Genomic DNA, 17973 nt, shown 5'->3' on the forward strand with positions numbered 1-17973 from the left:
GGTCCCGCAGAGGTGACCTTGGGCAAGTTATCCAGCCTCTCTGTCTCTCACCTTCCTCATTGATAAACCAATGTCCATAAAGTCAGCCTCAGCATCTGGACTGAAGTAAATGAGCTACTCCACTTCATTTTCTCAAACTAGTCCCTGTTATGCAGTAAATGCTCATCAAATGCTTGTTAGTCTCTAGATGTTAACTAACCAGTGTCTACTGGGTTTCTATGGAAGAAACTGCCCTAGGGGTATGCATTGGGTTCAGAAGTTAAGATGTTTGCTTGGGGGATGCCTGTATATCATCTTGCAGTGCCTGACTCAAGCCCTAGCTCTTCCACTTGTGATCCAATTTCCTGCTAATGTGCATCCTGGGAGCAAGCTGGTGATGCTGATTCAGGTCCTGGTTCCAGGCTCCTGGCTTCAGCCTGGCCCGGATCTAGCTGATATGGGTACTTGGGGATTGAACCAGTAGATTAAGATTCTCTCTCTCTCTGTTGCTCAATCATTCAAGTAAAAGTAAAAATAAATTTTAAAAAATACTAAGGGCCCTGTGTGGTGGCCTAATGGCTAAAGTCCTTGCCGTGAACGCTCCGAGATCCCATATGGGCACCGGTTCTAATCCTGGCAGCCCCGTTTCCCATCCAGCTCCCTGCTTGTGGCTTGGGGAAGCAGTTGAGGACGGCCCAAAGCCTTGGTACCAGACACACATGTGGGAGACCCGGAAGAGCTCGTGGCTTTGGATTGGCTCAGCACCGGCCGTTACAGTCACTTGGGGAGTGAATCATCGGACAGGGGATCTTCTTCTGTCTCTCCTCCTCTACATATGTACCTGATTTTGCAATAAAAACAAACTAATCTTTTTAAAAAATGTTAAAAGAAGGCCCAATAGCCTAGTGGCTAAAGTCCTCACCTTGCATGCGCCAGAATCCCATGTGGGCTCTTGTTCGTATCCTGGCTGCTCCACTTCCCATCCAGCTCTCTGCCTGTGACCTGGAAAAGCAGTCGAGGACAGCCCAAAGCCTTGGGACCCTGCACCTGCATGGGAGACTTAGAAGAAGCTCCTGGCTCCTGGCTTTGGATTGGCTCAGCTCTGGATTGTGGCCACTTAGTGAGTGAATCAACAGACAAAAGATCTTTCTCTCTGTCTCTCCTTCTCTCGGTAAATCTGACTTTCCAAATAAATAAATAAATAAATAAGTAAATCATTTTTTAAAAATGTTAAAAGAAACAATCGTACTTCTTTTATTCACAGTTTTGTGAGTTGGCGTCTAGGCTGAGTTCTGTGAGTTGGGTCTTCAGGTGGGTCCCTCATGTGGCTACAGGTATGGACAGATGAGCTAAAGATGGTCTCCCTCCCAGGCCTGGGGCTGCTGTCAAAAAGAGCACCTGCCGCCGCCATGTGCTTCTTGGAGGGTTCTTGTCACAGTCCAGAGGTGGCAAACCGAAGATGTTCCAGCCATAGCCCAGAGATTGCATCACAGTATCTCATGTCCCATCAGGCCAGGTAAGATACAAGAGGACACTCAGACTCAAGCATTGATGGCCGGACTTGGTTGGGAAGAGAGCCAGAGTCAAAGGCAAAGTCAGGAAGCTTAGCCACCAGAATGATCTCCCACACGGGGCAACAGATATGCAAGCAGGTTCTGTTCTGGGGGCCTTGCTGGTGCCCAGAGCTTGGGATAAAAGCCAAAAGAAGGGGCAAGAGAACAGCACTGCAGGGTTTATAAGTGATCAGCTGGTGGCCCAAGTTCAGAACCATTAAGTGGCTTGGAACCATCAGATTCAAAGGAGCCCTCACATTGAATGAGGGGTGTGAGCCAGTGAGTTGGAAAGGTTTTATTAGCTTGACCTTGAAATATGGTCAGAATCTGGACAGATGGAGTTTGGAAAAAGGATTTTGGCTGGAGCAACAAAGAAAACTCAGGGCATGTTTGAGAGACCCAACCCCATTTTGAATATCTGGGATGTGGGGACTGACCAAGGCATAAGACTAAGGATATAAGCAGGGGTTTGATTGTGTATGAACTTGAGTTTGAACTTCATTCTGTAGGCAATGGAGGAACCACTGAATAGTCCCTAGAAGGCAAGTTAAAGGACTGTGTCCTGTGTCGGCTCCTTTGCAAGTTCCTACAGAAGGGCTTGGCCTGGGGAGTGAGGAGAAGAGAAGGAAACCATTGGATAATGAAGGGTCTCATGGAGATAGAGCGAGGGACTGGTCAGCAACAAGAGTCAAAAATGCAGGGAAGGGCACAGGTGTCTAGCCCTGTGGTTAAAAAGCCAAGGAGGACTCCATATCCACCATTAGAGCACCAGGCTTTGAGTTCCGGCTCACCCCACCCACCACTCCAGCTTCCAATTTAAATAGCTTCTGGAAGGCAGCGCAGCAGACTCGAGCAGTTGAGTTTCTGCCACCCTCACGGGAGACCAGGGCTATGTGATACTCAACTTCCTCTGGCCCAGACCTAGTGAATGCACTGCAAGGGTTTGAGATAGTAACTAGCAGATGGGAGCTCGCTCTCTCCCTCCCTCCCTGTATCTGTCTCTCTTTCAAACACATAAATGAAAATACATAGAGGTCCCAATGGGTCACTACATACAGAGCATGACGAAGCTTCTAAGAGGACTCCAAGTTGTCAGGCTCAGAGCCTGTAAGACAGCAGGGGATGTTGGAGATTCAGTTCCCCAACAGGCAAGTGTGGGGGCAGAACAGGTCTGGCTATCCACCTGATGCCCCACTGGGGGCCAGTATCATATGACCATGGAAGGAGGAAGAAGAGTAGAGCGGACCTGAGTAACATCGGAGCCAACAGTTCAAGGTAGTTACTGCCACCGTGTCAGGTAGAGCCTGGTGGTTAGGGAGGAGAAGGCAGGACCAAAGGCCAGGCTGCAGATCTGACCTGACGAGGCCTTGGGGACCTCCGAGTGAGCGAGGAGGCTGAAGTGGCACAGGGTTTAGGAGCCAGCCACAGGCATCCTGCTGTCCCAGATCCAGGGCCAGAGTCATCCCCGGACTCACACAACCCTGGCGCTGCCCTCGCTTTCCACTTTGGACCTGCTAAGGTAAAAGCAAGCTTTGTAGCCTCAAGAATAAGGCAAGCAAGGAGGGAGAGGGAGAGCAGGCTGGATTCCCTCTGACCTGCTCTCCCTCTGGCAACCGGAGACTTGCGTCTAGAGGGACAGGCATTGGCTTGATGAATGGCCCACTACGGGAGCCCTGCTGTTTCTACAGCTCAGAACTGTTCCAAGCCTGTACACACACACACTCTTTCTCTCTCTCTCTCTCTCTGGCAAGACGCAACCTCACTAACCTCACTGTTTTGCTGACACTTATGCCCCTCCTTGCCTGCAGCACGGCCTTTGTTGGGGAGCTCTCCGAGTGGGTGGGGTGTGAGTGAAGTGACTCCAGGACTATCCATGTCCTAATTATCTCCTCCAACCCTGCTCCGGAAGCAGGGAAAAAAAAAAACCAAAAACTGGGTGTACAACAGGAGCATTTAGGGTGGGATGAAATGTCTCCAGCAATTGAAGGAAGGGTTCATTAAGGGACAACAAGGACAGGGCAGGGGGAGGGACAGCCAGGGACTGGAAGTGGCGGGAAGGGGCTGTTGGGATCTGGCCAGGAGCCAGGTTCCAATGGGAAGCTGCCACCAGTGATGGGCGGACGGGGAAGGGTTCTCGGATACACCCACTGCCTGGGTCTGGGCTTACAAGGTATCCACAGGTAAGAGGAAGATGGACTTAGAAAATTCTTCCCGGATATTTGTTTTCAGTCATGTGAAAGGACCCGTTTTGAAAATATTCCTGTTTTAAAAATAGGCCCAATGGTTATCTTTTCCTTCCGGTAGTCCTGAATCATTGACTTCTGTGAGATAACCAGCAGCCAGGCAGCCCCCTCGCTGACCTCCAGCTCGGCCAATGTCAAGGCTACACAGAGGGCAAGGGTCTCTGGATTTTGTAATAAGTCCTGGAGAGAGGATGGGGGATGGGGACCAGTGTCCTGGGCCGGGAGTGCAGGGAGCGAGTGTTCGAATGTTTGAGGCAGTCTTCCCAGGAAATGCACCTTGTGCCCCCATACCTGCTCAGCTCAGCTCCCAGACTCTCCCTCGCTGTGGCCCAGCTACCTGCCCCTCCTGCTTCTGCCGGTTTGCTTCTTTCAAAGAGTCATTGCTTTGAAACCAGGAGGGACCTCAGCTGCCCCCGGGGTCCAGGTCAGGACAAGGAGGGAAATGAGACCTTTTCAAACCACCGGACCACATTTTATTTTTGGGAAATCTTCCTGGCTACTACAGGGCAGTGTCCCACTGCCAAAGTTGTTTAATTCCTGCCAGGAAGGAGGCAAGCCTGCAGGGCTTTGGCCCGGCCCAGGGCTGCCTGGCGCCCCTTCTCCTCTTCTCTTCCCCCCCACCCAACCCCGTGCAACTAGGGACTGGTGGCGGGCTGCAGGGTGTCTGCTGACAGGCAGGGCAGCAGCTCTCAGGGAGGTGGCATGAGGAAGAGGGCAGACAGGGAGGAGAAGGGCAGGCTGGAGTCCCCCTAACGGTCCTGGTGTCTGGTGCTACGGGACCAGGCAGCCCCTGCAGTGGCGGGAGGAAGAGCGGGAGGGGGAGCAGTGCTGGGAGCTGTTTGCCACGGAAGCAAACGTCTCCGGGTGTATTTTTCCGCAGACAAAATGTCCAGCCCATCCTGAGAGCCACGCTTCCCCCACCTGGTCAACAGATGCCCAGTTCAAGGTCCTAAAACTGAACTTTCTCACCGCGCCAGAGATAAGTCAGCCATTTGCATGCTTTAGCAATAATTAAACCACCTCTCCCCACACCCGTTTTCCCCAGCACGCTTCTTCTAACAGACTAACGGGGTCGCTTATTCAGGAGATGACAGCCATGGAATGGGCCAGTTCCTACTGTCCACCACTACCCATCTCCCCAGTTGGTCACTTGGTAAAGGGGAAACACCTCAAAGAGGTAAAGACATCATCAATCAACCCAGCAAGCAAACCACACATCCTACAGGCATGTGTCCCTAAAGAGACTTTTTTGTTGTTCAGATAGGAAGCTGTGACTGTAAGGCAGATCTGTGCCCCTGCTAAATGTACATACAAAACTCATTCGACAGGTGACCACTGAGGAAAGTAGAAGTGACCTCTCTCCTAAAAGGACCGAGGCCCAGCCAAAACACAGAACTCAGCTGTAGCGAAAATCAGATTTTCTATTGGTAAGATGTGCAGTTGGGGATGACCCACAGAGTGTAGGCAGCTTCTCTTGCTTGCTTTCCTATTGGCAAAGGAACCAGCTGGACACAATGCGTCAGTTTTGTTCTAGGCCAGGAAGGCGCCAAGACACTGAAAGCAGCTATAGTGACTTTTTGTAGTTGTTGCTGTAAGTTTTATTTATTTATGTGAAAGGCAGAGTGACCAAGAGAGAAGGGGTGAGAGAGATCTCCCATCTGCTGGTTTACTACCCAGATGCATCCACATGCTGGGGTGAGGAGGCCAGATCTAAGCCAGGAGCCAAGAATTCCATCTGGGTCTCTCAAGTGGGTGGCAGGGGGCCCAAGTCCTCAAGCTGTCAGGGTGCTGGATGGAAAGAACAGCGGGAGCTTGTTGGTGCTCTGACGTGTGATGCCAAGTTCTCATGGCACAAGTTAACCCGCAGAGCCACAGTGCCCACGCAGCTGCGGTTATGTAGCAGCAGGTGGACATGCACTTCCTGGGGCCTCCTTCATGTGAGTCTTAACACAAGAAACCTGCAGGGTCAACACCATGGTGTGGCAGGCTAAACCTCTGCTGATGGTGTCAGCATTCCTTATGAGCGGCGGTTTATATCCCTCCAATCTGGCTCCCTGCTTATGGCCTGGGAAAGCAGTGCAGAGATGGATCAAGCCCTTGGATCCCTGTACCCACAGGGAGCCCCAGAAGAAGTTCCTGGTTCCTGGCTTTCCACAGGGCTAGCTCAAGCTATTGTGGCCATTTGGGGAGTAAACCAATGGATGGAAGATCTTTCTCTCTGTAGCTGCCTTGCCAATAAAAATAAGTAAAATAAAATAAATTTTAAAAAGAAGCCCACAGCTTCTGGGTGTGAAGGAAATGACCAAGAAGAGATCAAAGGCTCTTCCATGGGCTTCACTTGCCAGACCCCACGGTTCATTTCCAGAGCGTGAGCCTGCATCTGTCCACCTGAGACCAGCTTTCAACACAAGGACACTCCCCACAACCCCAGCTCAACAGTGGTGCCATCTGACTTCCCAGTACCAGCAGAGAACAATGATCATATAACTTGGAGTTCCTTGGCAAGCCAGGTGCCAACCTGCCCAGGAGATCAGCTGAATTAAACTGGAAACCTTCCCAAAGAAGAAGATGACAAGAGTTAGAGGAGTTGGTTGGGCTTATTTACTTCAGAAAAAGAGAGCGAAATCCCCTCCAATGAATCTTCCCAAATGCCTGCAATAGCGAGGGTGGACCATGCGGAAGCCAGGAGCAAGAACCTCCATCTGGGTCAGTGTGGGCAGAGGCTAGCATCAAGACCCAGAGCAAGGAACAGAATCTCAACACTCCCATGTAAGACTTGGGCATGTTTTCCATGGGGCTAACCACCTGCTCCCTGGAGACAGTTCTATAAATTAGCAAGCCCTCCAGTGACGCAAATGCTTCACCTGCAACCACCACCCTAGGTGCCACAAGATCTTAGAGGGCACACGCCATCTCTCATCAGTTGGCTTTTGGGGAGACACAGATCCTTTAGGGTCTCTCCTCTTTCTGCACATGATGAGAAGTTGCAGGAGGAGGCAGGAAGCAACTGGGGTCTAACAATCAGTCCTATTCCATAACCCACAGTTTCTCTGCTTGATGAGGCAGCCTGCCAGAGACACTTCCACCGGCCCTGTGTGTCCAGCCTGGGATATCAGCTCCACCACACGTCTCTTTCCACTCTGTCTACACCAGAGTCCTCCATGAGGCTCTCGGGAAGGTAAGTAGAGCACACGACAACAGGACCCTGCCCCAGGCTGAGGCCAAGCTCAGATAACCTGGGGCAGAGCTGCACAGCCAGTGTTTTATCAGAGGGATCTCCCTTGTTTGTCCTTGTCTCACCTTAGATCATGGTGCCCCCCAGGGGGCACCACAGAAGTTACACAATGCTTTCTAGGAAGATCTCCCATGTAGAGGGAAGGGGCAGCCTTGGGCAGGTCTGGCATTGCAGAACACACATATCTTAGCCCTCCCATACCACCAATCATAGGCAACCTCAGCAACCCAGCAGCCACTTCCAACACCTGCTGTCCAGACTGGGTGTGGCAGGAGAAGGCTGCTGGGGCCAACAGGGACAACATGGCCAAGGACAACTGGGGTCTCCTGAGCTAGAGGAAGGCCTCGTCTCAGGGAGGAGGGCTGAGGCTCATGTCTCCTGGCTAATGCTTTAATCATTTCCAGCATGGAATGCTAATAATCTTAACAACAGATTCAAGGGCTCTGGGTTTTCCCTTGTCCCCAAACTAACCCTTACATGTCACTATGAACTGACTGGCAGGAAGTGCAAGCCAAGTCTTAAAAGTTTTATTCTCCTCTCTCTGGCTCTTGTCCTTGAAAAATGTGCCTTTAGAGCCTCGTGCAGTAGCTCAATTAGCTAATCTTCATCTTACAAGTGCCAGAATCCCATATGGGCACAAGTTCAATTTCTGACTGTTCCACTTCCCATCCAGCTCCCTGCTTGTGGCCTGGGAAAACAGTTAAGGACGGCCCAAAGCCTTGGGACCCTGCACCCGTGTGGGAAACCCAGAGGAAGTTCCTGGCTTCTGGCTTTGAACTGGCTCAGTTCCAGCCATTGTGGCCATTTTGAGGAGTGAACCAGCAAACCGAAGCTATTTCTCTCTGTATCCCCACCTCTCTGTAAATCTGCCTTTTAAATACAAATTAATTATTAATTAATTAAAAATAAAATGTGTGTAACTTTCCCCCTCCTCACTACTGAATCCTAGGTAACTCAGTGCAAACTAAGGACATCAAAATTAGAACCAGGGAGAAGGGGTCACATATATTTGAAAGCTCAGGTAACACTAGCTCGTCTTCAAAAATAACTGAAATTTTCCAACAGTTTCTCCAAAGTTCCAAGTTGTTGCTTTGCTGGCATTCTTGTTTAAAACCACATGCATTCTCTCTCTCTCCTTCCTTCCCTCCCTCCCTCTTTTACAAAATATATTTATTTCTATTGGGAAGGCAGATATACAGAGAGAAGGGGGATATAGAGGGAAAGATCTGTCAACTGGTTCACTCCCCCAGGTAGCCAAAACAGCCAAAGTTGAGCTGATCTGAAGCCAGGAACCAGGAGTTTCTTCCAGGTCTCCATGCAGGTGCAGGGTTCCAAGGCTTTGGGGTTGTCCTCTGTTGCTGTTCCAGGCCACAAACAGGGAGCTAGAAGGGAAGTGGAGCAGCCGGGACATGAACTGGCACCCATATGGGATCCCAGCATATGCAAGGTGAAGATTTAGCCACTAGGTTATTGCACCAGGCCCATATACATCTCCTTAATACTACATGGACACCTGTTCTATTACTTAAACATACTTGATAAAGCCCCCAAAGTGCTCAACTTTCAGGCTACTTGATCCATTCACAAATGATTCTTTCTGGCCCTAAGAGATTCTGAACTACTGTTGGGGAAAGGGCTGTTCTAAGGAGCAAACCCCAGGCCCTCCATGCAGCTAAGAAAGGGCCAGCCAGGTGGACAACAGTTCCCAGGACAATCAGATTGACCCCATTTTAAGATGGGTGACTTCAAAGCTTCAGTATCTGCAGCATCATAACTTCGTGGTCCTCAATGAAGTACAACGTGATCACACACACTTCACAGGATTTAGACTGGCTTGTGCCTCTGACCCGGTTTCAGGGTCTCGGACGGCAGCCCTTGCACTGCAGAGCGGCGTGCCAAAGTTAATCATTGGCCGTGCTGTGTGCATGGCTGATCAGGCTGTTTTTGTGTGCCTGTTTTTCTATTTTACGTAAATCAGCCTGAACATGTTCACATCGACCTACTGGTGATGCACCTTTGATCAATACATTTTAGACAAAAGTACTTTTTGAGTCCAAAGGTCAGGGCTGGGTTGACTTGCCGGAGGAATACAGGGTGCATAAAACAGGGGCAAGGCGCCGACTGATAGCAGAGCAATCACCACCAAGCCCGGAGCACCTGCAAGGGCTGTTTCCTGGGGGTGCCGAGGGACGGGGGATGGAAGAGGGAATGGATGCTCTCCATGACTTTGGAATCCAGTCCACGCGCTACCTGCAGGTGAATTACCAGAACTCCCAGGACTGGTTCATCTTGGTGTCCGTTATTGCTGACCTCAGGAACGCCTTCTATGTGCTCTTCCCCATCTGGTTCCATCTGCGAGAAGCTGTGGGCATCAAACTCCTATGGGTGGCTGTGATCGGAGACTGGCTCAACCTTGTCTTTAAGTGGTAAGAACTTTACAGAGAGGTGAGGGGCAGGAGTGGGGCTGGACCCGTCCTTGCACCTGTGGCAGCTGTCCCTGGGTTCTACAGGAAGAGCCTCGAGTTTGGATCCTCTACAGATGGGGGGAGGACAGAGAAAATCCTACGAGTTGAAACTGCAAGAAAGCTGATTTTAAACAAATTGAAGGAATGGAAAGACAGGAGAATCATTAAAAGTCTTGAGTAATGAGTTTAAGCAAAAAAAGTCTAGTTTTATTACTTTGAAGTAGAGTAAGCATATACAGGTAGATGCATGAAAGAAGAAAGATAACATGTGAAAAAGGAATCAGGCGGCTCCAGAAGCTATTGTTTGGCTGGTGGAAGGGCCTCCAGAGAACTGGGCTCCAGCCCTCATCCTGCCACCTGCCAAGCATGTCCTTGGAAAGTCACATCAGCTCTCAGAATTTCCAGGTTTAAAAAAAAAATGATTTCTTTTACAGACACACGCACACACAGCTCCCAGGCACGGATTCACTCTCCAGATGTCTGCAGTGATCAGGACTGGGCTGAAGCTGGGAGCCAGCAGCTCTGTGCAGGTTTCCTACATGGGTGGCAAAAACTCAACTGCATGGGCCATCATCACTGCCTCTCAAGGGCCTGCATGAGCAGAAAGCTCGAGTCATGAATTGGACCCCAGGAATCAAACCACGGCTTCCCATAAGGGACACGGGTTTCTTAATTGCTAGGTTAGATACCCATCCCTGATATTCAGTTCTATCATCTGAAATCTTAAGGCTATTTCTGGAACCTGAATGAAAACCATAGTGAACACAGATGAAAGATTCTGTATATGCCAGCCCAAGTGCTAAGTGCTCTTCTGGGAATAACTCCCAAGCAGTTCACCGATGAAGAGACAAAGCACTGGTCTAAAGGACTCCCCAGCCCAACCTGCTTAGGAAGTGAATGGCAGAGCCAGGACTGAAGCCCAGGAGGGCCAGCTTCAAAGAACTGGATTGTATCCAGGCCTGATTAATATATCGACTTTGGGAAAAAGAAGAGAAGCCCTGGTCTTAATATTTGGGAATTTCCATCCCATAGATACTCCCATTATAACCATTTTCAAGTGGCTTGCCAACATCCCAAGTATTTAACAATACTCTCTTAAAAAAAAACGAATCATTTTACTTTATTTGAGAGGCAAAGAGAAAGAATGAGATAGAGAGCTCCCAGCTGCTGTTTCACTCCCCAAACGGCCACAATGGCCATGGCTAACACCGGAAACCATGAACCCAGCTCAGGCCTCCCATGTGAACAGCAGGAATCCAGCTTCTTCAGTGACCCACCATTACCTCTCAGGGTCTACGTTAGCCGGAGGCTGGGGTGGGAGCTGGAACTAGAGGTGGGTATCGAACCATGTACCCTGTCGTGGAAAGCAGACATCTTCATACTCCTGATCGTCAGCTCTTATTGGCCAGGGCTGGCTGACTTTGGCTTATGTCCAGTTTGGCCTCTGTGGCCTCATCTGGAAAAATGAAGGCATCAGCCACCCTCCAATCCTTCACTGTTTCTAGAACCATCTGAGTCTACCACAAGGATCCTGGTGCTCTCTTTTAGCCAAAAGGTTCTGACTTCATAAACGATAAAACTCTTTTAGAATAGCAAAAAGATTTCTTCTCTTGCCAAGCTCAGGGTTGATCGATGGAATTACTAAAACCTGCCGGCTCAGCAGCAGGGCAGTAGAAAACAGTGCTGGCTTGTGCCAGGCACGTGATCGCAGTGGGGGCCCTGGGGCAGACGGCAGTGAGGCGGCTGTCACTGCTGCCAGGGTGGAATCCTTGTTCCACCTTTGTGGTGCTGGTGTTGGGGTGGGGAGGGGCACTCTGACCTTCGGCACCTGCTTCCACAGTGGGAGCTGTTGGTCCTTTTCAAGGGAGAGTGGCCTGTCTGGGAAAGAGAGGGTACAGAGAGCATTCCTGGAGTTCTGTCCCCACAGGGAGCGATCCTGGGAATTGAGGTCCCATCCCCCAGGGAGGTTGATCCCTGGTGCGAGGGGGCAGATGTCAGGGGAGCCCATTGTGTTTGCAAGTCCAAGATGTACACTGAATGCATCCTGCCAAGACACTTTTTTTTTTTTAAATTACATAGCTGCTGTCATTGCTGTTATTTAGGATCTTGGGTTTATATATTTATATCTGAATAGATAATAGTTTCAGACAGTTCAAAATTCAAACGTTATAGACAAGGCTGTGCCGTGTGATTTCTCTCTCCTGCCCCTCCACAGCCACCTGTTGCCCCTTTCTGCAAGGAAACATGTAGGCATACTTCAAAAAGGCAGAAAGGGGCAGGCGTTGGGCAGCAGCGAAAGCAGTCCGTGAGATGCTCACAGCCCATGTCGGAAGCGCTGGTCCAAGTCCTGGCTCTTCTACCTCCACTTTCGTTTCTTGCTAATACGCGCCTTTGGAGGCAGCAGCTGACAGCTGTTATTTGGGTCCCAGGCATTCCCTCCCCTCCACCTGAGCCCCATCTTAAGTTCCAGACTCCTGACTTTGACTGACCCAAAATGGGGTATAAACCAGTAAGTGGACAATCTTTCTCTTCCTGTGTCTCTCTGCCTTTTAATTGAAGTGAAGCATAAATAAATAAACAGATTTCTGTTAAGTTCATGGAAACTGAAATTAAAAGCCAACTTTATTTTAGCGTCCACTTGGAACCCCCACATCCTATATCAAAGCACGTGGGCTCAGGGTCTGCCTCCAGTTCTGATGCAGCTTCCTGCTGAAGTACTGAGGAAGCAGCAGGTGATGGTGGCTCAAGTATTTGGGTCCCTAATACTCTAGCAGAGTCCCTGGCTCTGGACCTCTGTTTGGCCTAAGCCCTAGTTGTTGTGAAAAATTGGAGAGTGAACCAGCAGACGCAAGATCAATGTCTATCTTCTCATTCATTCTGCCTTTCAGAAAAACAAAAATAAACTCTTGAAAAGTCAGAAATCAGGGTCTGACAACCAGCATTCCACAGGGGACTAGCCAGTTCATGTCCCGGTTGCTCCACTTGTCATCAGCTATCTGCTTATGATCTGGGAAAGCAGTAGAAGATGACCCAAGGCCTTGGGACCCTGTACCCACATAGGATACCCTGAAGAAACTCCTGGCTCCTGGCTTCTGATGGGCTCAACTCTGGCCATTGCAGCTACTTTGGGAGTAAACCAGTGGATGGGAGGTCTTTCTGTCTCTCCTTCTCTCTGTAGATCTGACTTTCCAATAAAACAAATAAATCTTAAAAAAAAAAAACAAACACAGCTACTTCAATGTGGTATGTGGATGTCTTAAGCACAAGACCGAATGTTCTGATCCATGAGATTTCTGAGACACCTTCAGAGGTATTCTCAAGATAACAACCTCTTAAAGACTCAGACCTCGCATTAAAACCTTCAATCAGTGACGCCAACCCCGGTTCTCCTCCGCAGGATTCTGTTTGGCCAGCGGCCATACTGGTGGGTCCTGGACACCGACTACTACAGCAACACCTCGGTGCCGCTGATAAAGCAGTTCCCTGTCACCTGCGAGACTGGCCCAGGTGAGACTGCAGCCCCGGAGAGCCAGAAGCTGGGTGGGGCCTGGCTGACCGCGGGCACCTCATAGCAGCATCCATTGTGGAGGAAGTCGATTTTGCAGGGACATGGGCTTCCTTCGGTGTAACTCGACCAAGCCTTCCTGCAAATCAGCCTCGTGTTCCTAGAACCCTAATTGCTGATCCAGGGAGGCCCCTGCACCTCCTGCTCCCTCCATCCTGGCAAAGGGCTTAGAGGACTGTCCCATGGCCCTCTGTCCAAAGCAAGAAAACAGAAGAATCAGGGTCCTTGGCTGCCCTTTCCAGCAGCCTGGCCCAGGACATAAGGGTTTCCAAGTTGACCGTCTGATTCCCAAGCCTGCATTTTCTTAGTCACAGCCAGAGATTGAACTAAGTCAAATGATGGGTTTGATTTTTCTATTACCAGCACCATTACCACACACACATACACACAGAGCAACAAGAGAGCAGCCCTGAGCTATTCCCCCTGCAGACCCTCGTTCCCCTCAGTGCCCACCTTAGTCAGTGAACAAGACAGACCCAAAGGTCCTTGTCCATTGTGCAGCTCAGATTGAAATGCAAGGACATCTCAGTACACCAAAGTCCTGAGTTAGGCCTAGGGCTGCTCAGAGCTGAAATTGCATATGCAAAGAGCTTCACCTATAGTGTCCCTAGCCCCTTTGGTAAGCAACGGTGATGGCTCAAATGAGTGGGTCTGTGCCATTGTGCTCTTTCTTTCTCTAAAAAAGAAGAAGAGGAAGAAGAAAATGAATGAATGATAGAATAGACATAGGGGTGGAAGACTGGATACATGGTGCCTCTTGGCATTCTTCCAAGTGGAAATCTTGTTATAGGAAAAAAATGTGGGTTTTTTTTTAATTTTGACATGCACTGTTTTTGTTGTTGTTTTCTTTTGTTTTCATTTATTTATCTGAGAGGCAGAGAGAGAGAGAGAAGGTCCCATTTGTTGGTTTATTCCCCCAAATGCCTGTAACAGTCAGGACTAGCAAAGAGCTCTGAAGCCAACCCAAGCCTTCCACATGGTGACAAGGGCCCAAATATTTAAGCCAGGATGGTTGCCGGGGTGTGCGTAAGCAGGAAGCTGGAATCATCTGGAGCCAAGCCTTGGACCCAGGCACTGTGACGTGAGATGTGGACATCTTAACCACCAGACCAAACACTGGTCCCCAAGCGGAGATCTTCCTGTCTTGAATACATTCATCTCTTTTCTACTCCGCAGGGAGTCCCTCTGGCCATGCCATGGGTGCAGCAGGTGTGTACTACGTAATGGTCACATCCACCCTCTCCATCTTTCGGGGGAAGAAAAAGCTGACCTACAAGTTTCGGTAAGAACTCGCTCTGGGGTGTGGGTGAGCCATGGGGAGCCGACGGAGGTTCTCTCTGCAGCTAGCACACCACTTTCTCTACCTTGCATTGCAACCCAGCCCCTACCATGAGCTGGCCCTAATAAAAGCTGCGACCCTTCTGCTGAGGTGCTCATGAGACCTGGAATAGTTGTGCAACCTGTTGTTTCACAGACAGGGAGCTGAGGGCCTTGACGGGGCTTCTAAGGAGCAGACAGCCAGGGGGCCACAGGGCTTCAGAAACAGGAACTTCTGGAGGTGGGTACCTGTGTAGGTCACAGTAAACAAACACCTGAGCCCTTCCCACTGCAGAGTGGGTATGCAGCTGTTGTACGCATTCTCAGTTATCATTGGGAGGACTTGCTACCAGTCCCAGGCATCTCAAAGCTCTGGAGCAGGGACCCCAGTATGGATGGCATCCAAAGTTGTAAGACTCCACCATCCCTGTCCTGATTGTTCTGTTTTGGAAGCCCCCTCCACACCCACCCCCCGGGCTCCATGACAACGGGCTCTTCCGTTGCAGGTTGCTGAGCATCGTGCTGTGGCTGGCCTTCTGGGCTGTGCAGCTGAATGTCTGTCTGTCGCGGATCTACCTCGCTGCTCACTTTCCCCACCAGGTTGTGGCCGGAGTCTTGTCAGGTATCAGCTGTTCCAACTCTCCCTCTCCTTCCCCTCCAATCTGATTAGTTCCTAATCCGGACAAAGCTCCGGAATTCCAGCCATGCTGTGTGTGTTGTCACAGATGCAGGCTGTGGCCATTTCAGTGAAAGATTTGGAGAGATTCATTTCTACATGTGTGCCCCAGATCTGCTGATTAAATGTGGTCCAGAAAAACTGCAAGGCATCTAATCAAGTCACCCAATTGAAATTCTTGAATTTTTTTCCCGGTCTGGAATATATAGGCAGTTCCTGATTTAGTTCTCAGAGTATCTACCACATTTAGCAAGTTAAAACAGTGCCCTAAAGAAGGTCTTGGTTTAAATACATTCCCATTTGCAAGTCCAGCAGTTGATCTTAGAGAGTTGTGTGTCTCTGTGTTTTCTTAGAGGAAAGATTAAGGTGAAGTATAAGAAAAACATGTTGATCTTGTGGGGAGGCACTGGGAAGCAGGAGCTTAAGAGAAATGGTGGGCTCCCCATCCCTCCCCCAGGAAATGAAGAACGGTCAAAGAATACTGTTGAGAGCAAGGCAACCAAGGGTCTCCTGGCGACCAGGAGTAACACAGCAGTTAGCACCTCCTGCCACATCAAGTGAAAAACCTGGGGATATCTAGGGTGGAGACCATTCTCAACTGTGTGACAGAGGAGCTAGATTCACAGCTTCCTACTGGCACAGAGAGAACAGAGCCCGAAAGGTGACATTAGGGAAGTCAGCATAAGGAAGGAAGAACTTTCTAGAAGTCAAATCCATCCAGAGCTGTAAAGCGGCTAGTGGGAATGAGCTGTCTGCTCCTAAGGGTCTTCAAGCAGAGACAGCGGGTCCCCTGGCAGGAAGCCTGCATACAGTGGGACTCTCCTGTTCGGAAGTTTATGCTGGAGACACACCTGGGAACAAGCCAGGCTTCCTGGCAGTATGTGGTGATTTAGTTGGCACAGTGGCAGGCCAGCCTGCCCAGTGGCCCGTTGTTCCAGATCCAGGACAGGTAAGGCACAAAACAACCGCCCCTTCTCATGGTCACGCTTCCTCCCGCTCAGGCATCGCCGTGGCAGAAACGTTCCGCCACATCCAGAGCATCTACAATGCCAGCCTCAAGAAATATTTTCTCATCACCTGCTTCCTGTTCAGCTTCGCCGTCGGTTTTTACCTGCTGCTAAAGGGGCTGGGCGTGGACCTGCTATGGACCCTGGAGAAGGCCAAGCGCTGGTGTGAACGGCCCGAGTGGGTGCATATCGATACCACACCCTTCGCCAGCCTGCTCAAGAACCTGGGCACCCTCTTTGGCCTGGGGCTGGCTCTCAACTCACGCATGTACAGGGAGAGCTGCAAGGGCAAACTCAGCAAGCGGCTGCCCTTCCGCCTCAGCTGCATCGTGACCTCTCTCGTCCTGCTGCACCTGTTCGACTCTCTGAAGCCCCCTTCCCAAGTGGAGCTGATCTTCTATGCTCTGTCCTTCTGCAAGAGTGCCGTCGTGCCCTTGGCCTCCGTCAGCCTCATCCCCTACTGCCTCGCCCGGGCCCTGGGCCAGACACACAAGAAGTCTTTGTGAGAGGTGCAGAGTACATAAAGCCTGTGACTGTCGCAGCCTGAGGGGGCATCGAGGTCTTCTGCCAGCCCACCTGGAGGCCAGAGGGGTTCAAAGTTAGCTCCAGTGCCCTCCCTTCTTTTGCCATGCTGCTCATCTGGGGGATGAGGCTTTTGGCAAAGCTCATGAGGTTATCTGAGAATGCCTTGACAACCAGAAGTTGGGTCAGTCTGGATTTCTCCCCGAGACCTACTTCCTTATGGTTCTTCCGACAGAGACGCAGGACAGTAAGACGCTTCCAGGCGGGGATGCTCACACATCTTGGCTGGACATCCCGGCAGAGATTTTTCTACCCTTGCTCATCCTGATCAAGTCAAAGAGAGAGCAAATTTGATAGGAAAAGATAGCAGGATAGAAGAAGAGTTGTCAGGATCTTATATATTATGCAAATTATATGACAAACAATGTGGCTCAAACTGCCTCTAGTTTTTAGGGGAGGAAGTGTCTGGAAGGGCAGACCGACCTGAAAGGGGAGGAGTCGCTGGGGAGTGGGCTAACTCTGTCTCTGGCAATTTACTGCTCTAGACAAAACGCCACCATGTTGTCTTTAGATCCTGAGTGTCTCTGGTGACCTCAGTAATTGCGCTGGACCAGGTCAGGGAGGCACAGTCAGCTTTTCTCTTCCTCCCATCTTCCTCTCTGTCAGCCCAGCTATGCTGTCTCCCAGCGTGTCCCAGGGACTGCCCCGCTGCTCTGCTGCGTCCCCACACGCCCAGAAAGTGACCATGGTGCTTCTGTAGGCTTCAGTTACAAGCTCGGAACTCGGGCAAGATGGCAAGGAGGAAGGCGGGCTCCCTCTCTCCAGAAGGTCACTCCAATGTTACTTATGATTCCTGGAGGGTAGAATGACTCCTTTCTCCATCCCAAGACAACCAAGAGCACATCTGTAGAGGAAACGCTGAACTCTCCCTGGTCTGCTTTCCAATCTGAGCTGAGGCTACTTATTTAAAACGCCTTGTTTTTGCTACCAATTATACAGAATACCATGTATTGTCATCCACGTCAACCATCCTGCTTTGAACATCTTAGAAAAATATGTGTATGCAGTATTTTATTAAACAATGTTTTATTTAAACAATGAAGTCTGGCTGATGACTGTGTCCTAGGCGCATTGTGATCCACAGGGTCTAATTCTGGCCCAGCTCAATTTTCCAGCTCTTTCTTGGTTTCCCTAAACAAATAATTTGGTTTCTCTGTGCCTACGTCTTCCCTCTGGAAAAGGAAAATGGTCCATCCTGAGTCCAGCAGGAGTCCTAGAAGCAAGGTTTACGATCCACCCATAGGACACAGGTAGAGTCCATTAGCATAGCCAGTACTGCCCAGGACTGGCCATTACCTACCAGGCCACAGGTCAGCCGGAGGCGTTCTCTAGAATGATTGCCACTGGAGGA

At 50.2% G+C, this 17973-nt stretch overlaps 1 protein-coding gene across 1 annotated transcript; it reads left to right on the top strand.

Moving 5' to 3' along the window:
- Window positions 1-9145: 9145 nt before the first annotated feature.
- LOC121166547 (glucose-6-phosphatase catalytic subunit 1) lies at window positions 9146-17664 on the top strand. Its single transcript, XM_040995737.1, has 5 exons — window positions 9146-9436; window positions 12873-12982; window positions 14217-14322; window positions 14864-14979; window positions 16035-17664. Exons 1-5 carry the CDS (start codon window positions 9207-9209, stop codon window positions 16544-16546), a joined length of 1074 nt encoding a protein of 357 aa, XP_040851671.1. The 5' UTR covers window positions 9146-9206; the 3' UTR covers window positions 16547-17664.
- The last annotated feature ends 309 nt before the right edge of the window (window positions 17665-17973 follow it).

Source organism: Ochotona curzoniae, unplaced genomic scaffold (genome assembly GCF_017591425.1).
Source record: "Ochotona curzoniae isolate NIBS_2020 unplaced genomic scaffold, NIBS_Ocur_1.0 patch175, whole genome shotgun sequence".
Classification (NCBI taxonomy): Eukaryota; Metazoa; Chordata; class Mammalia; order Lagomorpha; family Ochotonidae; genus Ochotona; species Ochotona curzoniae.

What these genes read in the sequence shown, in the direction of transcription:
- LOC121166547 (XM_040995737.1), top strand. Translation starts at nt 9,207, where the DNA reads ATGGAAGAGGGAATGGATGCTCTCCATGACTTTGGAATCCAGTCCACG. An exon ending in CTCAACCTTGTCTTTAAGTG is followed by an intron (nt 9,437 to 12,872) that starts GTAAGAACTTTA and finishes TCTCCTCCGCAG; the next exon opens with GATTCTGTTTGGCCAGCGGC. An exon ending in AAGCTGACCTACAAGTTTCG is followed by an intron (nt 14,323 to 14,863) that starts GTAAGAACTCGC and finishes CTTCCGTTGCAG; the next exon opens with GTTGCTGAGCATCGTGCTGT.